Genomic DNA, 18737 nt, shown 5'->3' with positions numbered 1-18737 from the left:
GGGCAGCCTATATACAGTACCTCTGTGGAAGAGGTTGCACATGACCTATACGGCCACACTGAGGCGCTCCAACACAAACACAGACACAAAACAACACCACGCTGTTTGTCCAGTTGACCCAAATCAACACCAATACCTAGCCTGTTTGTCCAAAACACTATCTGCTCGCCACGTTTCTACTTCGCCACAACCTAATGTTAGTAACAAATGTAGGGGAGAGCCGCCAAGGTTGTAACGCTTCACGGTTGTAACATGGACGTTATCTCTTGATTGGTCAACGCCACCATGACGCCATCGCGTCAGTATGTGTACAGCAACGTACTCTACGTGCCCAGGAAGTTTGAAGTGTTTACCTTTATCCTACGGGGAGTTATTGGCGAAAAACAGACTTTTTTCAAAAGGCGTATAATTTTACACCTGGAGTATGTGTGCGCTACAATTTTTTTCTTTGGTGTTGGTGAATAGAAACCCACATGGATGTCTTCATGCTTATGTTCTTCATTAGTTTGCATCGTGTTTAGACGGAATTCACGTTCATTCTGGTCTGTAAGCAACGGCAAAGAGAACTTGCAAAAGTGGGCGATTTGTAACATGTTACAAATGGTCCGCTTTCCATTCAATACCATTATATGTAATATTTACATATTTTACATATTGGCAAATATAGTCTATGTTCTAAAATTGTATTGTATTGTGTAGTGTATTCTAAAATTAGTTTAGGGTTGTATAACATTGTACAACTCAATCAATCAATCGTTTGTTTAATCAATGTATTTCCCCATTGAACTGACCAAAAAAAAAAAAAAGCCCAAACTGGTACACCCGATACTATTTAATATTTACCTTATGTTTTTACATTACATTTTCATATCACATCCATGGTATGAAAACAATGCTAAGGAGTTGCTTCAATGAAATATAATTGCTTTAAGCTGAAAACGATATGTTTAATGGTGTTTTTTAGCGTTGTTACATTTATCATGCATGCTGTTACAATTAATCCAATATGCGCAGCAAATGTAACACTGAAACAGCGTCCACGTTCGGTTTAATAACTCCCGACCTGTTTTATCAAAACAATAACTTGAAGTGGTTTATGGTAGCTGACATGTGTAGGTCCGTTGCCTGAAAATATTACATGTGTAGATAAACGGATCTCTGAGTAAAAAAATTAAACGTGCAAAATGTTACATCCCCTACTCTCAGACGCCTCTTATCAGTATAGGCTTAATATGAGTTTCCTGTAAAGGGATTATATCAAAATGTAAAGATAAAGCCTTTAGATAAGTAAACACTCTCCCCTGTTTGAGTGCCTGACAGAGTCCTCTGGAATTCCAGGAGGTAAATGTAACACTGCCGACCAAATTGAATTACTTGCTTGCATACAGTATCGCAGGATCAATAGAAATGCAGTTACAAAAGCGCATATTGAAACAGAGGCTTTCTGGTAAAAGAGCTGTAGCCTACGAACTGTAAAAATCACACTGTAGCTGTAGTATATTGTAATATATTATATATTATTTATGTAATATTATAAACTTTCTAGACTTTAGGACAAAATACTGGACCCCCAAGCCTCAACGACCTCTGCCATCGGACAGGAGTCCACTTAAAATGGATTGGATTAATAACAGTCTCCAGTGTGGTATAGTGGCCAGGCTACACTCTCACCGACCAGGGAGGAGAGACTAGACTACAGGAAGAAACAGCTACAGTAGAAGGGTTCTGCTTAGTACAAAACAGACTGAAGCCAAACAACATTGCTGTGGACTTCGACTGCAGGGAAAGTTGGCCCGTGTTGATTCAGCTGATCACTCTGTTTCACATTCGATGTACAAAAAATGCTGTTATTGGGGAGAATGTTTCAAAAGTCACCATCAAAGCAAGACCAACCAAGTACAATCTGTCAATCTGGTATCCCGACATCCTCACTCCACTCAGACCACTCTGTATAAACCGTCATGACTCTGAACACCGAATGAATCGCACGCATAACAAATGGATGTATAGTAGTGCATAAGAAAATGTGTGTTTTGGTCTTAGTCACGACCGTATTGTTGACCTAGCGTCAGTGGCCTCCGAGGGCCCTGACCCCTGACACCAAATCAAAAGGCCCCATGCACGTGCGTAACACAATCAAGAATGACACTATTTGCGTCCGTGCGCCCAGTGAATGCGGGCCCTGGCACTTAAGCTAACACCCCAAATACACCTGATGTTGTTTTGGTTGGCGCCGCAGTCACAACTTCACAAGGATGTCCTGACTCTGGAGCTGGGCTGTGTCTTTGATTTGTACATGGACTAGGCATTTCAAAATAAACATTCTAAGTACCAACCATTACATGGAATCATATAACAAACCTGGGGTATCAATGTAGATTCGCCATATTATTTGGAAGGCTGGGCCATCCTAAGTGACCTATAGCTGGCTCATGGGACTTGCAAAAAACGATTCTCAACCAATTCAGGCCTGCAGGCCGATTCTAAAAACGCCTTCTAAAATCCAGCCCCTGAATCGCAATTCGCTATATAGCCATGGCCATTCAAAACATATGTTCTTGAATAATAAAGTGAAATTAAATTAAAATTCAGGCCACTAGTGTTGTTCAGGCTATAGGCGGGTGGACCTCTCTGGAACTCTGACATAACCATAAACAGACTCTGACCATGTCCACGTCATGCCAACCCTAGCCTCGGAAACCCAGACGTTTTTATTTCCAGGGAGAAAAAGAAAGTCTGGGTCTGAGTCCACTTCAATTCGGCATAGAGTAGCGCAAACATTGCTCACTCTCTGCTGATTTCTGATCGTCTGCACCTTTGTAAAATTGACATACACACGCACACATGTACACACACACGCTCCTCTCTCTCTCTCTGTCGCTCTAAGTAATTAGTCTCATGTCGCGCAGCTGCATATATTCTCCCGGCGGATCCTGCCGGGAGCTGCCTATGCCATATAAAGCATAGGTGAGTTCCAGGCTATGCCAACCCAGAGTCCCGATACACCCAGGACCATGGCCACTTCACTATAACTCAAGAAATCACCATATACACAAACCCGACTATACAAACACTAAACGACCGATGCGTCGATGCGCCGAAACACGTGTCAACATGTGCCATTGACAATGGAAGGATAACTTACGCCACATGTGGACGAGAAAAATCTACTTTTCTAAACATAGTGCAACTGTTTTAATTCAGCTCGGGGCTATATATAAAAATTCAGTTGTCATCTTACATTTCATATCTTGTATTATCATGATTGATAAGAGTGTCCCTCACTTCACACATGTGTGATTATTTTTGTTCAAGACAGGACCTATTTCTTTGATTTGATTTTTATATAATAATAATAATTATTATTATTATTATTAAACTAATTGTAGGAAATACTAATAAAAAAGTTGACATTTATTATTTGTGACCTCAAACAAAATGGTTCTGTGACCTGAGAATGGGTCCCGAACCACTGTTTGGGAAACACTGCATGATCTCGGTCCCAAACAGCTGAGTAGAATTTTTTTTTTTCTCACCGCAGTATACACACTCCCCTCTCCATGTATGAGCGTGACTGAAATGTAAGATTTATACCCTCAAACAAAACTCTGAATCTGCATGATTTATGCAAGTCACCAAAATGTGCAGCGTATAGCAATATCATGACCCCATTGTGGTTATTCCTAGAGTGTGCATTAGCACCGCTAATGTGCCTCCAAAATTAAAGTTTAAAAAAAAAGTCTCTTGACTATACTTGCATACATTTCTTGTTCTATTATGTTACAATAGTTCTTTCTCAATACCTTTTACCCACCCAAAATGTAAATCCTGGCTATAGCCACTGCCCAGAATGTAGTATAGACCACTTTAACGCCAGGGATAGTTTGTACATAATGGAGAGTTTAGTCCCTCATACAAAATAAAACATCTCAAAGTTGTGTACTTCCACATAATCATTAGCTCCACCTGCCTATGATCTCCTCCTGTCTGGCTGTCTCTGCCCAGCTGGTAAAGTTCCAGATCAAATCATGCATGCATGTGGTTCAGACACAATCAGTCTATGGCTATAATTTTCCAAATAAATTATGTTTATGTCAACAGCTTTGTTTTGGGCTATTTTGGGGTTGCAGCTGCTGTGCTCAGCCTCTCTTCAGACTGACAGTGGTCCCGTATATACCTTCTCTTTTTGTATTGATCACTTGTTCTGTCAATCATCAGCGGCAGCTACGTAGCTATAGCTCCGTCAAAGTTTAACATAATTTAACTTTGGATGATTGCTGTTCAAAAACAGACCACCTGGCCACCGCTGTTACAGCACCACATTAAACACACATGGTAGCTTTGATAAACAATTTTAAAAAAACAGCGTTCGTTGTGCACAGCCCATACAGTTGAGCTGACTGACACTGGCTGCTGCTGACTACTTGACAAGTGTTGCTCTTTTTTAAGAGGCAGAGCAAGAATTGTTTTTGCAAGTATATGTTTGTGTGCAGACCTGGGAGATGTTTTATTGGGGTGAAAATCCATTGGATTTCAAGTATTTTAGGTTGTTATTAGAGAAACTAAACTAGAGAAACTAGAGAAACTAAAAGAAATGTATAGTTTCATTATAGATATTCCACTGTTACTTTCTTAGCTTACGCATGTTTCATGATAAATGTTTTTATGTGATAGTATTCCCCATGCTTTTTGTTCTTGCTTAATGTAAGTCGCTCTGGATTAAGAGCGTCTGCTAAATGCCTAAATTGTAATTGTAAATTGTAAAAGGTGGGTGTTAATTTTCTTTCATTTGCTGCTTTCTTTTGTTTTGGGGATTTTAGCAGTTTTTCACAGGGGGGCGGGGGCATTCGAGCATGGGGCTAAATATGTGTTTTCTTTTACAAAATATTATGGCGATTAATGAATGTGACCAACTGACATATTACAGTATAAGCCAATTTCCCCCAGTAGGCTACCTTCACATTCAGTAGATCCTGTGATCTTTTGTGGCCAGATGTGCCCCCCCCCCCCCCCCCCCCTGTCAAAAAGAGCTAAAATCCCTATAAACAAAAGACAGCAGCAAATGAAAAAAAATGTAACACTCATCTTTTACTTTCTCTAATAACAACCTGTAGAGAGAAGACTTCCGGAAGCACACCCGGCAGGCAATTTGGAGCAGGTGCGATGATGACAGAGCTAGTATACAATGTGAAAGAAGGGACATCTGCACACTGCCACTTGCTAGTTCAGAGCACTTTATTGAGCGTTTTAAACGTTTCGGTCTTGCGACCTTCCTCAGCCTAAAACATGAGCCTCGGTTGAAAAAAACACAAGTTGTCCTTTAAGTATGTTTTGAGCTGGAAAGAGGGTCCAGAGTCTCTGGGATAAAAATTTGAGATGTCCCAATACGGATACCAGCATCGGATTCGGAACGCTGCCCGAAATCCCCTTATTTGGTCATAATCGGGTCATATCGGGATCGGCGAATGTGCCAGTCTAACCACCGATCCGATACAGGGCAGACACTATGCCAGGTAAATAAAACGTCTGGGCATGTGGAGTTTGCTTTTTCGAGTTGCCCAAACTGCAAGTGCAAGTTTGAGTGAGAAGTCTGCTATATAAGCACAACACGAGATATGTAGCTAGATAGCTATAAACACAACACGAGATATCTGTCTCTAAACACCTACGCTCTGCTCCGTCTCTCTCCCCTTCTCTCTCCCTCTCTCCACACACACACACACACACACAGTATAACACCACACGCACGCACCTACCCACGCACGCACGCACGTGTGCAACATGCACACTCAACGTGCAGTGGCTCAAAAAAGCTCATTAACTCGAAATAAAGAAAACACCCGCAGACTTTTGACGCATGTTCCCTACGGTTCCAAAGCTCCGAGGTGGAAAGCCTGGTGACGCATCACGGTGTTAGTCAAAGTGTAGCATAGCATTATTGTGTCAAGTTAGGCGAATGTCAACCCTTGACTTCCGGTCGGTGAACTTCAAAATAATAAGACTTTTTTTCCCCCTTTTGTTATTATTATTATTATTATAGGGTTAGGGTATTGGCTAACACAGACATTGTCGTATCGGGATCGGGAATGAAAAAAGTGTATCGGGACATCCCTAGATAAAATAACTGTGTAGAAATTGATAGAACAAAGTAAGGAATAGACTATATGACACATTCACAGTCCACTTCTCCACTCTAGCCTACATTATGTAAATCAGATGCAAGCACCAGTAGCAAACCTGTTATACTTGGACTTCCTACGCGGGACTGCACCGCAGCACACCTAACCGCCATATTTTAGGTTAAAAGGGAATTAGATGGCATGCTATCTTTGTCACATGCAAAGGTCTCCTCCTTGTACTGAATTAATGATATTGCATTTATTTACTCGACTATACTTCAATGGACTGTGGCTTTTAAAAAGGTATGATGTGTTCGGCATGTCCGTTCAGGCTCGCCACACTCGCGGCATGCAAGTGTGTAGCGAGCCTGAACAGACAGCTGAGAACATATAATCATTTGAAGTACATAGGACTTGATATTCCCCCCCCCCCCTTTTTCCCTCACTGTATATGTATCTTTTCCCTTTTTGCTTATATATGATGAATTCCTGTTCTGTTCTTTAACTACATAGAAGTGTCTATTTGTATGTCTCTGTATGTTTTGATGAATTGAACAATGTGGACCCTGTTGTAAACAAGTGTAATGCTTAAAGGGGGTGTCAGTGATTTCCGTCAAAAACCCTTAGGTTTCGTTTTTGCCTTGGGACACAAGCTTTCATCCAATCAGGATAGAGAACAAAAACGAAACCTATAAGGTTTTTTGACCCCCAGGGGTTAACTGGGGACAGGGAGGAACTCCTTATATGGTCAGCACACTCTATAGTAGAGAGGATTATCACAACAAAACAAAAAAATAAGCGATATTTGAATTAAGTGAAATCGCTGACTCTACCTTTAATTGGGTCGTCCACTCACAGTTAACAGTATCTCTGTATTGAGTTTGTGCTTGAAATGTACTGTAATTCTGCAAACTGTTAATAAATATTTCAATCAATCAATCAATCAATCAATCAATCAATATACTCACATCCAATCATCATCATGGCCACGGCAAAGATCTTCTCCCCGTCCGTAGTCGGAGCGATGTTTCCGAAGCCGATGCTGGTCAGACTGGTCATGGTGAAGTACAAGGAGGTGATGTAAACGGAGTCTTTGTTGGGGCCGCCCTCCCATTTCCCCGAGCCGCTGGCGTTGAAGCGGTACGGCGTTCCCACCGTCTCGGCTAGCATGTAGAGCCAGCTGTCCACGCGCACAATGTTGGTGTCTTCGTCGATGACCTCGTAGTCGCCAATGCTGTACCTAGTGTGTGAGGGGAAAATGTGTTAATGTTATGCATTTCACGACCAGAGGTGAACGTTTCTATAAATCATCAAGTTCATGTGTCTCTTGTGTTGCATGCATGTGGCCTCTTAAGTGATAAAAAAGTGGTCATCAACCCATTTTGGGTGGGAACCCCTTTTGGCGTTAGCATCATGTCATGCTTTAGCTGTTGAAAAATAGCAGATCTACAAGCTCATACGAGCTTGTAGGTCTGCTATTTTTGAACGACTGACATAGAAACATAGCTTTTTCAGAAAAGTGTCAGGATGTAGGAGACATTTATATAATCTGATCTCAGGTCAGAATGGGTTAATGCATCCGTCTCCATTGGTGTGTGTGTGTGTGTGAGGCTGGCAATTATTCATAAGTTGAAAGAGAAAAATTCTCGAAATACATGCTACATGGTACATCACATACTTCTATTTTTTCCCCTTTTGGTGTTAGCATTATGTCATGCTTTAGCTGTTGAAAAATAGCAGATCTACAAGCTCATAGCGCGCCACCGAGTGGCGCGCTACGAGCTTGTAGGTCTGCTATTTTTGAAAAATCGAAGAACGACTGACATAGAAACATAGCTTTTTCAGAAAAGTGTCAGGATGTAGGAGACATTTATATAATCTGATCTCAGGTCAGAATGGGTTAATGCATCCGTCTCCATTGGTGTGTGTGTGAGGCTGGCAATTATTCATAAGTTGAAAGAGAAAAATTCTCTAAATACATGCTACATGGTACATCACATACTTCTATTTTGACCAAAGTATTACTTGGCACGGGAGGTGCTAGAGGGAACTATGGGAGGCGGGCTCATAGGTTGGTGAACCAATAGGAAGTCGGAGTCGATTTCCAGCGCTAGATTGTTCCGTCCTTCTATGGCCAGAAAAGCATAGGTCTCTTTCAGATTAGTATATCTGCTACTTCAGGGGCGCCCGCTGGCCTAGCGGTCCAGGCGCATGCCACATAATAGGCTCTGGCCTGACAGCGTGTCGCGTGTTCGAGTCCCGTTCATGGCGACCTTTGCTTTACGTGTCTCTCCCCTTCTCTCTCTCTCTCCCTCTCTCCTGTCTATCTTCACTTGATACTATCAATAAAGGCAGAAAAGTACAAAAGCAAATCTTTGAGATCTGCTACTTTAGCTGTTTTTGAATTTGTAACCCTGAAAAGTAACAGTTTGGGACATAGTGGTTTCCACCCGACAGAGACGACAGTATGAATAATACTAACCTCTGACGATAACAATATACTACCGTCATTTTACCCTGAAGAAGGCAAGTTATAGTTAGCTCTTTGGTTTTTCCTTCCTCTGCGTCCATAATGAAGGCTTATCTGCTCTATACAGCAATGAAATATAATTGTTGTAGCGACTACTTCTTCCCATCAAATCAAATAGTAGTAGTGCTATGAGGCTGAGCTGTCGGCAGGAACTGTATGACGCGTTTCAATCAAATCCAGAAAGGTTCTTATTGTAGTTAAGGTGATTTATTGACAAATAAACAAGGTCCAAAAATGTTCACCCCCATTCTCTCACTGAATGCCACTGCCCAGACACACAGCTGACATAAGTACAATGATTAGCAGACACACAGCAGGAGCTCATCAATCAGGTGAGGGCTGTGGCACATCGAAAACCCAAGCGTGGGAAAAAATAAACAAATAGAATAAACAACAAACAAAATGTATATTTTGGCTCCTACAATAATAATGAATTGACACACACGGTTTTTCCGTTTTAGACATACCAAATGCAGGCCAGCCAGTGGGCGGCCAGGCCAAAGACACACACCAGCAGCACCAGGACGGCCGCCCCGTATTCAATGTAGTGGTCCAGCTTGCGGGCGACCCGACCCAAACGGAGCAGACGGACCACCTTCAGTGAGCTGAAGAGACTGCTGATCCCCTAAAGGAGGGACACGGGGGAGAGATGGAGAGAGAGAGAGAGAGGCATGTCACCGTGTGGGCTCCATATCAACGGTGGGGAGAAAGCATTGCAGTGAAACCTACACTTGGCCCTCTCAGTGCACTATTAACCCATTTTGGACTGAGGTCGATTAAAAAAAAAAGGCTTCAAAATCCTAACATTTCTGGAAAAGCTCATGTTTCTATGTCAGTGGGTGCTCAACCTTTTTCATGTCAAGGACCCCCAGAATTATCTCTATTGGGCCACGGACCCCCCCCATCTCAAAATATGGTGTTGCAGGGACCCCCCCAGAAGCCAATATTTTAGTTAAAAAAATGTTCGCTCTGAAATATATATTCAAAGATTTGCACCACATTTTCACGACTTTTAAAAAAATAGCAGACCTACAAGCTCGCAGCGCGCCACTCGATGGCGCGCTATGAGCTTGTAGATCTGCTATTTTCCAATAGCTAAAGTATAACATGATTGCTTAGTTAAAAACACCAAAAGGGGTTCCCGTTCGGAATGGCTTAATGAGCCATTTTAATGCCATAGCAACGCCAGCCCATGAAGACATTCTCTGGAAATCTCCCATTATGCCGGGCAGGAGACCTCTTCGGCCAGATTAATGCGGTATTAATGTACCGCAGTTAAAACCTGCGGTATAATTTCATTGTTCAAACCTCTCGAGCCAGCTAAATTACATTACATTTTGTAATTGTTTTTTGCCAAGGCCTTCAGGCCCGGGAGATGAAGACTATATCCATTTATATAATGTTTTTCCATCCTTCATTGCCGTCGGTTTCTTACGCCTGAAGTACTCCAGTTTTTGGTGATAGGACGGGTTATCAAACGGTGATAAGAGAAAGAGTTGAGGCCATCATACTCGCGGTGATGTCCTTAAGGATTGACCCCGCCTCCCTGTGGTTCACCCAACTTTCTAGACCAATCAGTGAACGGGGTGATATAGCTCCAGAGTGAAAAGACTTATAGTAATAAATATTCTGTGCTGGTTATTTGTGGACTATGAGCTGACCACCCAAGTTTCTCCGGTCAGAGAGAGGGTATGTGACACCAAGGTATATTTCAACAGAGTAGTAGTTTATTGTCTCCAGTGAGCCATGGTTTCTACAAGCAAGATATAAGGAATAGAATACACATTAGTTTGGCGTGACAATAAAGGACCATATGAATAACAAGTAGATCAAATATACACTAGAACATAAACATATGTGAACAATCATAGTATTATGGCAGAGTGATCAACATAGCATAGAATATGTCAAGTCAATACAGAGACAGGGGAACAAGGCTTACGTTTGTCATGGACGCACGGCTGCAAGGAAGTGAGTGGTTGTACTCAGTGAGCGCAGGTTCTGTATGTTGCCTGTGTGAAGGCTGGAGACTGAGTGAGGAGTGTGGAATGAGTGAGGGTTATATGTGGCACACCTAGACTGTGATTGGCTAGTGAGTTGAGTGGTGTAATGGCAAACACATGTGTGATTGTGGATGCAGGGAATGGGGAATGTCCACCAGAGGCTGCCAGTCAGACAGCATGAGATAATTCACAACATATAGTCTGATAGTAAAAACAGAGAGATGGGTCTGTGTCCGCGGTGATAGCTGATCATCACCGCGACTGACGTAATGGTGTGGTTTTCCAACCCTTTAAAAACTACACTGCGGTGATAAGCTATATCGCCACAAACTGGAGAATGTATGAGCCTTATATAGTCACTCATGACCAGCTCAGTGGCCTTGTGGTTAGAGTGTCCACCCTGAGACTGGGAGGTCGGGGTTCGATCCTCGGCCGGGTCATTATACCAAAGACTGTAAAAATGGGACCCAATGCCTCCCTGCTTGACACTCAGCATCAAAGGTTGGATTGGGGGGTATAAGTCCCTGCGACATACTAGCGTCATGTCCAGGGGGTGTACTTGTACATCAAGCTGCCTCATGCTACAGAAACAGGATTTATGATAAGAGCGCCCCTCACTTCACACCGGTGTGATCTTTCTCTATTACGCATAGGAATTGAGCTGTTTGACATGCGTTCTCTCCCATAGATCTACCCCATGACGCACGACAAACTGCGGGATTGCGCAACTAAAAATCAATCAAACCAAACCATTATTGAATTTGTAAGTATAATCACATTATCAGATGGTCAAATGTTTATAACGAGAGGTGCAATTTGTGAAAAGGAACAGAAGAATACAGAGTGAGAATGGGATACATTTTATTCCTAAAGAATAAAGACATGAACAGTGTACAATATTCTACAACAAACCTGTGATAATCTGTAGGACGTGCAACTACTAACAATACAAACTGCTGAATGAATAAAGCAGCTTTGATCATTATTATTCAGAGATGTATTTCAGTACTACCTCGTCCAGTCTAATTAAGTGGGACACTTTCACTCTCAAACCTTGTACTGTAAATATAGAATAGGGTAAAGAAGCAAATAGTTCTTATAGCATTCGGCTTGTTCATGTTTACATGATTAGAATGCCAACGTCTCAACGGCTCCAAATCATCCTTTTGAAGCCTGCAGAGCTGTTGCATTCCATCTCCCAGATTAATTAACATCCCATATACAGTAGCCCAAGGGGACGGTCCAATGCGGTATCCGATACACAGATATCAATTTCTCAAAAGGCCAGTCCACTATACGACAAAACAAACTGATCACAAACAAATTGCGCACATTAACAGCATGGAAAACACAAGGTCAGTGCGGGCACAGATAGTGTGTGTGTGTGTGTGTGTGTGTGTGTGCGCGTGTGTGTGTCTCACTCAGATTGCACTGCAACACAGATTCATGGCGTTAGACGCAAGACCTGTCTAGAATTACTCAACTTAATGTGACAAGTGAAAGTTGCTCTGTCAAATGTGTACTGCAGTACTTACTCATTTTCAGCCTATATCTTCATTTAACGAATTCGGTTATTTTTTTAATAACTCAACAACAATAACAGACCGCTGTCTAATCAAAGATGCCAGCCGTGAGAACAAACGATATAATGTACAGGTTCTTCCAGTACCGGCAGAGTGGTTCCGGAGCAATATAGCTAAAGTATAACGCTCATTCCCTGATGGACTGATCGAGGGTATAGCTACTGGGACGTAAGTCGGGATTTGATCAACCCCGGCTGGGTCGCCTGAGTGAGGGGTGTATGATGTTGGGAGACCCGAAACCCCGTTGACCTCACGAAACATCACTGAGGAATGAGGATACGTCCCAGGTGCATCCATGCGATGTATTTCTATTTATAGTTATTCTATTTATAGTGACTCATAGGAATAGACTACCGGTATGTGACAACCAGGTATAGTCTGGTGACCACCGGAGAGACGGGTGACAGCCGGAATATAGACGGCACCCGGGGTGAGCAGTATATGGGCTGGCGCCCCAGCCTAGCTATAGGAAGCCCAACAAACCTTGGTGAGGCCTTTAGGAGGGCCATTATAGTCCACCACTCCTGAATGCAGTGCCTGGTACTGGGAGTCTGGTGAGAGCAGGAGTGGACCTGGTGAGACGTCACGTATAGGAGGGGCCCCGGTCAGGAGTCAACCCACAGAGCCTATAGTCCTTCCACGTGCCAGATTTAGGTTCTCCCAGTACCGGCAGAGTAGTTACGGAGCAACGGATTGTGTGGCCTTGCTCATTCCCTGATGGACTGATCGAGGGTAGCTACTGGGACGTAAGGCGGGATTTGATCAACCCCGGCTGGATCACCTGAGTGAGGGGTATGATGTTGAGAGACCCGAAAACCCGATGACCTCAGGAAACATCACTGAAGATACGTCCCAGGTGCATCCTTGCGATTATTTACAGCTAAACATTGTTCTATGTTTTTGAAATTTTTTGAAGAGAGAAATAGACATTAACGGAAAATGTATTCTATTTTATCAACACTTCCCGTTGCACTTGGACGCTCCTCTCATACATTCCGGAATACTTCCATTACCGTAAGCGATGAAATCCTTAATTTTGTCGTTACTTTTGGGTCAATTTATTAATTTAGCCGAAGAAGCCATGTAATGTTGCACTGAAGTCCTGACGTCTCTCGCTCATCCCCTGGGATTTGGAATAACATTATTGGGTCATCTTAAAATCATCTCATATAAGCAATGTCGTCCAAAAATAAACAAACTATCTCTGCGATGCTATATCGTTTTACGATAGTCTATTAGTCACTCATATCTGATACATGTTTCTGTCGAAAAGTTAACACATTTCGTGGCAGTTGATAATTATTCATATTAGTATTTAGTTTTGGACGCGATGAAAACAAAAAAAAACGTCTTTGATGCTCTATAGCAGTGGCTTTCTGGCCATGCACCCCCTGTTACCTCCTGACCTATAGCTGACGCACCCCCACATGGGAGTAAAAATTGCATAAGCTATATAGAGACATATATTTCCTAAATATACACATTATATGCACATCATATGAACCTAAATATGGCATATAATATATGCAGCATAGGCTATATTATACATATAGGCCTACTTGCCATAATGTTAATATATTTGAAATAAAACCATAGCACCACCAATTAGCCTTTTCATATAAGGTTCTTGCGCACCACAAGGGCTGCCCGCGCACCACAGTGTGGGAACCACTGCTCTATATGGGAAATCAATGGGGAGCGGGGTCATTATCGAGAAATGAACCCCTTCGAAGTGATTATTAGACTCCTCCGCTACGGCGCGGCGCGGTGGCGGTCTAATCACCCTGTCACGCTTTATTTCTCAACCATTGATTATTACCCTTGCATAATTGGTCCTCACTAATGCTCGTTATAATATGGTAAAACTTTTGTCTGCACCTGGTCTGTCTCAGGGGAGGGACGTGGACAGAACAGAAACACGCCTACTGCAGTATAGCCATGACGGCCATTATATAAAGATAGGTTGAAAATGTTTTTGAGGTATTCAAACGTGCTTTTAAAATGCTGATATAATAATAATAATTATAATTATTAATAATAATATTAATAATAATAATACAATTAACAAGAAATTAAGTAAAATGTCTTTATAATATCAATGCATTGCATTGCTGTATTAACATTTTAACCAAAAACGGATTTTGCAGAAAAAAAAAAAAGAAAAAAAAAATCCTATATATTAAAATTGGCTAATAGGAGCTCATACCATACTGTACATATAGGCATTGGAGACCCAGACCCGGTTGTCCAGCGCCACCGATTTGACCGCTATATGCCCAATGAATATAATTATGGACATACTGTATATATGCATGTATGGGATTGAGCCACTTCACTCCTGGGACTGCGGTGCTCGCCATCGAGTTGTTCGGTACATAATCATATACGGCCAATCGGCCATGCTTTAGCTGTTGAAAAATAGCAGACCTACAAGCTCGTAGCGCGCCACTCTGTGGAGCTTGCAGCCAGGTCTGCTATTTTTGAAAAATCGTGAAAATGTGGCACAAATCTTTGAATATAAATTATATTCTTTCAGAGTGAACGTTTTTAACTCAAATCTTTGCTTCTGGGGGGGGGGCGGGTCCCTGGAACAACATATGGAGGTCGGCAGCCAAATACATGTAATTTTTGTGGTCCTTTTTGGAAATATTGAGAACCACTGAAGAAAACTGTCAGGATTTAGAAAAATATTCTTTTAAAATTTCGACGTCAGGTCAAAATGGGTTAAACTAAGGGACACAGGCTGACAGACAGATATACAGAGACCTTCATATGACATACAATGGACACAGGTAGACAGACGGATACAGACATCTCTATATATGGGCACAAAAGGGACACAGACATTATGGGTACAAATTTGGGTACTTTGACAAAGCCCCCCGATGCTATGACTGCAGACATAATCAGTCGGATGCAGTGCAGGTGTGAGATCTGCGCAGTGGCCCGAACCTCTAATAGTCAAAATAGCGGATAAGTTACAAGTTCACAGCGTGTCGCAATGCAATGCAATGCATATATTGAGCTTATTTGAAATAAGACTTACATTCATAATCTATTTTCCCTTCCTAGAAATGTAGTAAAAAGTTAAAAAAAAAACAGAAATCTGTCTTTGAAATTGTAATGGAGTGGAAGTCATCCAAAAATACAAATACTCAAGTAAAGCACAGGCCTATACTCAACCAGTGAACCACTGATTATAATATAACAGGTTGACATGCTATGGAAACAATCTGGCCTTCATGTGTCTGTCACTGTCTAGCTCAGGACAGCTCAGCTGTCTGCTGTTCATATTCCAGTTCAGGACAGGACAAATTGGTGAATGTAATGCACAATCTATGTAAAGCGCCTTGGAAAAAGGTACATACAGTAAATGCACCATTTACCATTTACAGCCCTGTCTGCTGTTCATTGCGAACGTAGTGAGCACTTACTATGAGACCTAGCAGATCATGTCTGTCTGTCTGTCTGTCTGTGTGTGTGTCCGTCTGTCCCGCTATCCAAATATGGAGTGTGTTGCATCAGCAATCACTCAGCTCCATATATGGGCACAAAAGGGGCCAGGTCCACTCAGCTCCATATATGGGCACAAAAGGGGCCAGTGATTTGTTTGTTGTGGACCTGGCCCCTTTTGTGCCCATATATGGAGCTGAGTGCGTTCGCTTCCCGCGTTCGCGCGTCTTACTCGTATTCTATGTGCCGAGGGACTGTGACAATATTACCGTTGCTGTGGAAACATCAATCGGCCGCGGCTTGGCACCTGGGTGTACTGTAGACTGTCCAGTTTCATATGTCACAGCCCCTAGTATGTCTTCATGTTTCCTACAGGTGAGTTGCTAATCAGTGCATTGAAGCACCTGGCCAGTACTCCCAGTGTGCTCTCTAAAGGGCTGGGAGTTGGCCGGCCTCACTCTCTCTCTCGCCTTCCATTTTATGGGGCAGCGGTGGCCGAACGGTTTGCGGAGCGGTCTTGATATCGGAAGGTCGCTAGTTCGTATCCCCGGACCGGCACGTTAAAATTACCACAGCTGAAGTGCCCTTGAACAAGGCATATATTGAACCCCTACCATGAAATGTTCTATGAGCAGGGCCTGGCTGTAAACTAATTATTGAGCTTAGTCCAGTTACCCTGGGTAAACATAGTAACTTTCTTTCTTTCCATGAGAGCAGCAGAATTTGTTTTTGTTTGCACCCCACACTACACTCACCACTTACCTACACTACTGATCTGCTGATTAACACACTCTACTTAGTACTCTAGTATTGTTTGATGCATATTAAGTTGTTTATGTTGTAAATAAATATTGTGTACACTTTTAAATAACAGCCGTGTCTTCCTCTTTTTGTCATGGCCTAAGAGCCGGTGTCATAACATGGGGGCTCGTGATTTGAACTCGGATTTTTGGTCGTGACTTTGTTAACGGGTAAAGTAACTAACTTCCTGTTTTGTTTGAACTTGTTGATTGGCAAATTAGTCATGTTATTTGGTGTTGGGAGGATATGTGCACGGTAGTTAAAGTGTTTTGGTTGTATTACTTGTTGGTTCAGTTTGGTCATATATATAAGATATTTGGTTTGGTGCTGGTCATTTCATGTGTATTGCTACAGCGTTAGAAGTTAGGATGGGTGTGACAGGTGTGTTTTGTCTGAGGTGTGGTGGTCCCTGTGTAGGATTAATGGTGTTTCCCCCTGTGGGACTTGCTGTATTATTATTATTTTGTAGATTCTGTTCCACACAAGATGGGACAGGGTGGTACCACTGGGATTCCTTGTCGGTATGGGAGACTCAGGAGGACCACTGAATTAAGACCAGGGCAAGTGAGTCAGTTTAGTTTTTGGTTAGGCAGCTGAGGTAGGGGGGGGATCCCCTCACCTGTAGGCACGCCTGTCTTATCTGTCCTGGCTTTGCAGGGTTGGAAAGAGAGCATTTGTTAGTTTTAGTTTGTTGATTTATTGTAAATTAATTGTCAATTGTAATTCACTTGTCGTCGTAGTTTGGTCCAGCATTTTGTTGTCAGTACATATCTTGTGAGAGCTCCATGTGTGGGAGCTGTTGTTTAAAATTGGTAATGGCAGGAGTAGCTCTTCACCAGGCTGGCGCAGCTGGGAGGCAGTGTTGTATTGTATCTGTCAGGCTGTAGTAGACGGCTGGCAGGTGTTGTAGATATGGTTTTCCTGTCAAGAATTTCGATTTGTCTCATCAAGCCGGAATGGCTGCAGGAGACTGTGTTCGTTTAGCCTGTCCTTCTGTCCTCTGTTTTATACCCTTATTAAAGGGTACTGAATGACTGGATTTTGTATATTGGATCAGAAGAATGTCGTGAGGGAGTGTTATATTGGACAACGTGAACTGTGTTTTGTCATTTTCAAATATGGCCTGTTTCTGTCTCGTATCTACCTTTCATGTCCCTGTTCCTCCATTCTTAAATGCTTCAAGAATACCGGTAATCTTAGTTGCTGATAGAAGGCCTGGTGTGCTGGATGCAGATCGAATTGGTTGGGCTGAAATACATTTTGGAGTCTGGTATTTTACGTGTCTTAAGTACCAGGTCTTATTCCCTAACTTGAGTAAACTAAAGACCTGGAGGCGTGGTCAATGCTCTTTGGCCACTCAGAATAGCCAAATGGCATTGATCACGCCTCCAGGTCTTTAGTTTACTCAAGTTAGGGAATAAGACCTGGTACTTAAGACACGCAAAATACAGCCCTTTAATTGTCTTAATGTTGGTTTATAGTTATCTTAGGTAAATTATGTCTCGTACGTTGGTTACATTGGTTTGGTTAAGTTGGTTTGGCAGGTGTGCATGGTTTGCGCTGATTCCCATCCTAAATAAATGATGAATTGACTGAAGCACTTTTGTGTTGCTGATTGTTAAAATGTTTAATGTCTGTTTCCCTTGTGGGAGACTGGACACTGGTGTGTCAAAGCTGCTGGCAGCTTTAGATGGTGAGACGTCACATCATGCCACAGTGTGGAAATTTCATTTGCTGGGGGGGGGGGGGGGGGGGGGGGGGCGATAGTCTCGGCTGAGTTCCAAACGAGCTGGTGCTGTTGTGCATTAGGGCTAGAGCTGACAGGGTTATACCTGCCCCTCAGCCAAACACTGCCACTGTTAAAAGTATTTTAACTTCAGCAAGCATATTATTTTGTGCTCTATTTACTATTTATTTTTTATTGGTCTTGCGCAAACGGTTAGGTTTTGGTGGGAAAAACAAAAGACTTGGGCTGCATTTTCAATTATTATTGATTGCTAAATGTCACAAATATTTAGTACATGAAATTTTGCTGATTGTGTCTCTGTCCCTTAACTTATGGGTCCTCGCTTTGTAGGGGGAGGGTGTCACAGCCCCTGTAGTTGGCCTACTAGGGCCTGTGTGGTTTGTTAGGTAGCCTAGGTCTATGTCTTTGCTTCCTACAGGTTCTGAGTTGCTAATCAGTGCATTGGGAGCACCTGGCCAGTACTCCAAGTGTGCTCTCTAAAGGGCTGGGAGTTGGTTGGCC

General features: G+C 42.5%; 1 protein-coding gene across 1 annotated transcript in view; it reads right to left on the bottom strand.

Annotated features, from left to right (window-relative positions):
* Positions 1-18737, bottom strand: part of LOC308328075 (voltage-gated delayed rectifier potassium channel KCNH1) — a gene marked incomplete at both ends in the record, with an annotated part of 63285 nt that overhangs the window by 16634 nt on the left and 27914 nt on the right. The window contains 2 exons of the mRNA XM_080781763.1: positions 7088-7359; positions 9117-9274. Of these exons, the coding sequence (XP_080637889.1) occupies positions 7088-7359; positions 9117-9274 (430 nt within the window). The remainder of the gene's footprint in view (positions 1-7087; positions 7360-9116; positions 9275-18737) is intronic.

This window comes from Protomyctophum bolini (genome assembly GCF_963924005.1).
Source record: "Protomyctophum bolini genome assembly, chromosome: 14".
Lineage (NCBI taxonomy): Eukaryota > Metazoa > Chordata > Actinopteri > Myctophiformes > Myctophidae > Protomyctophum > Protomyctophum bolini.
Note: the sequence above shows the minus strand (reverse complement) of the source record. Positions and strands in the feature narration are given on the sequence as shown.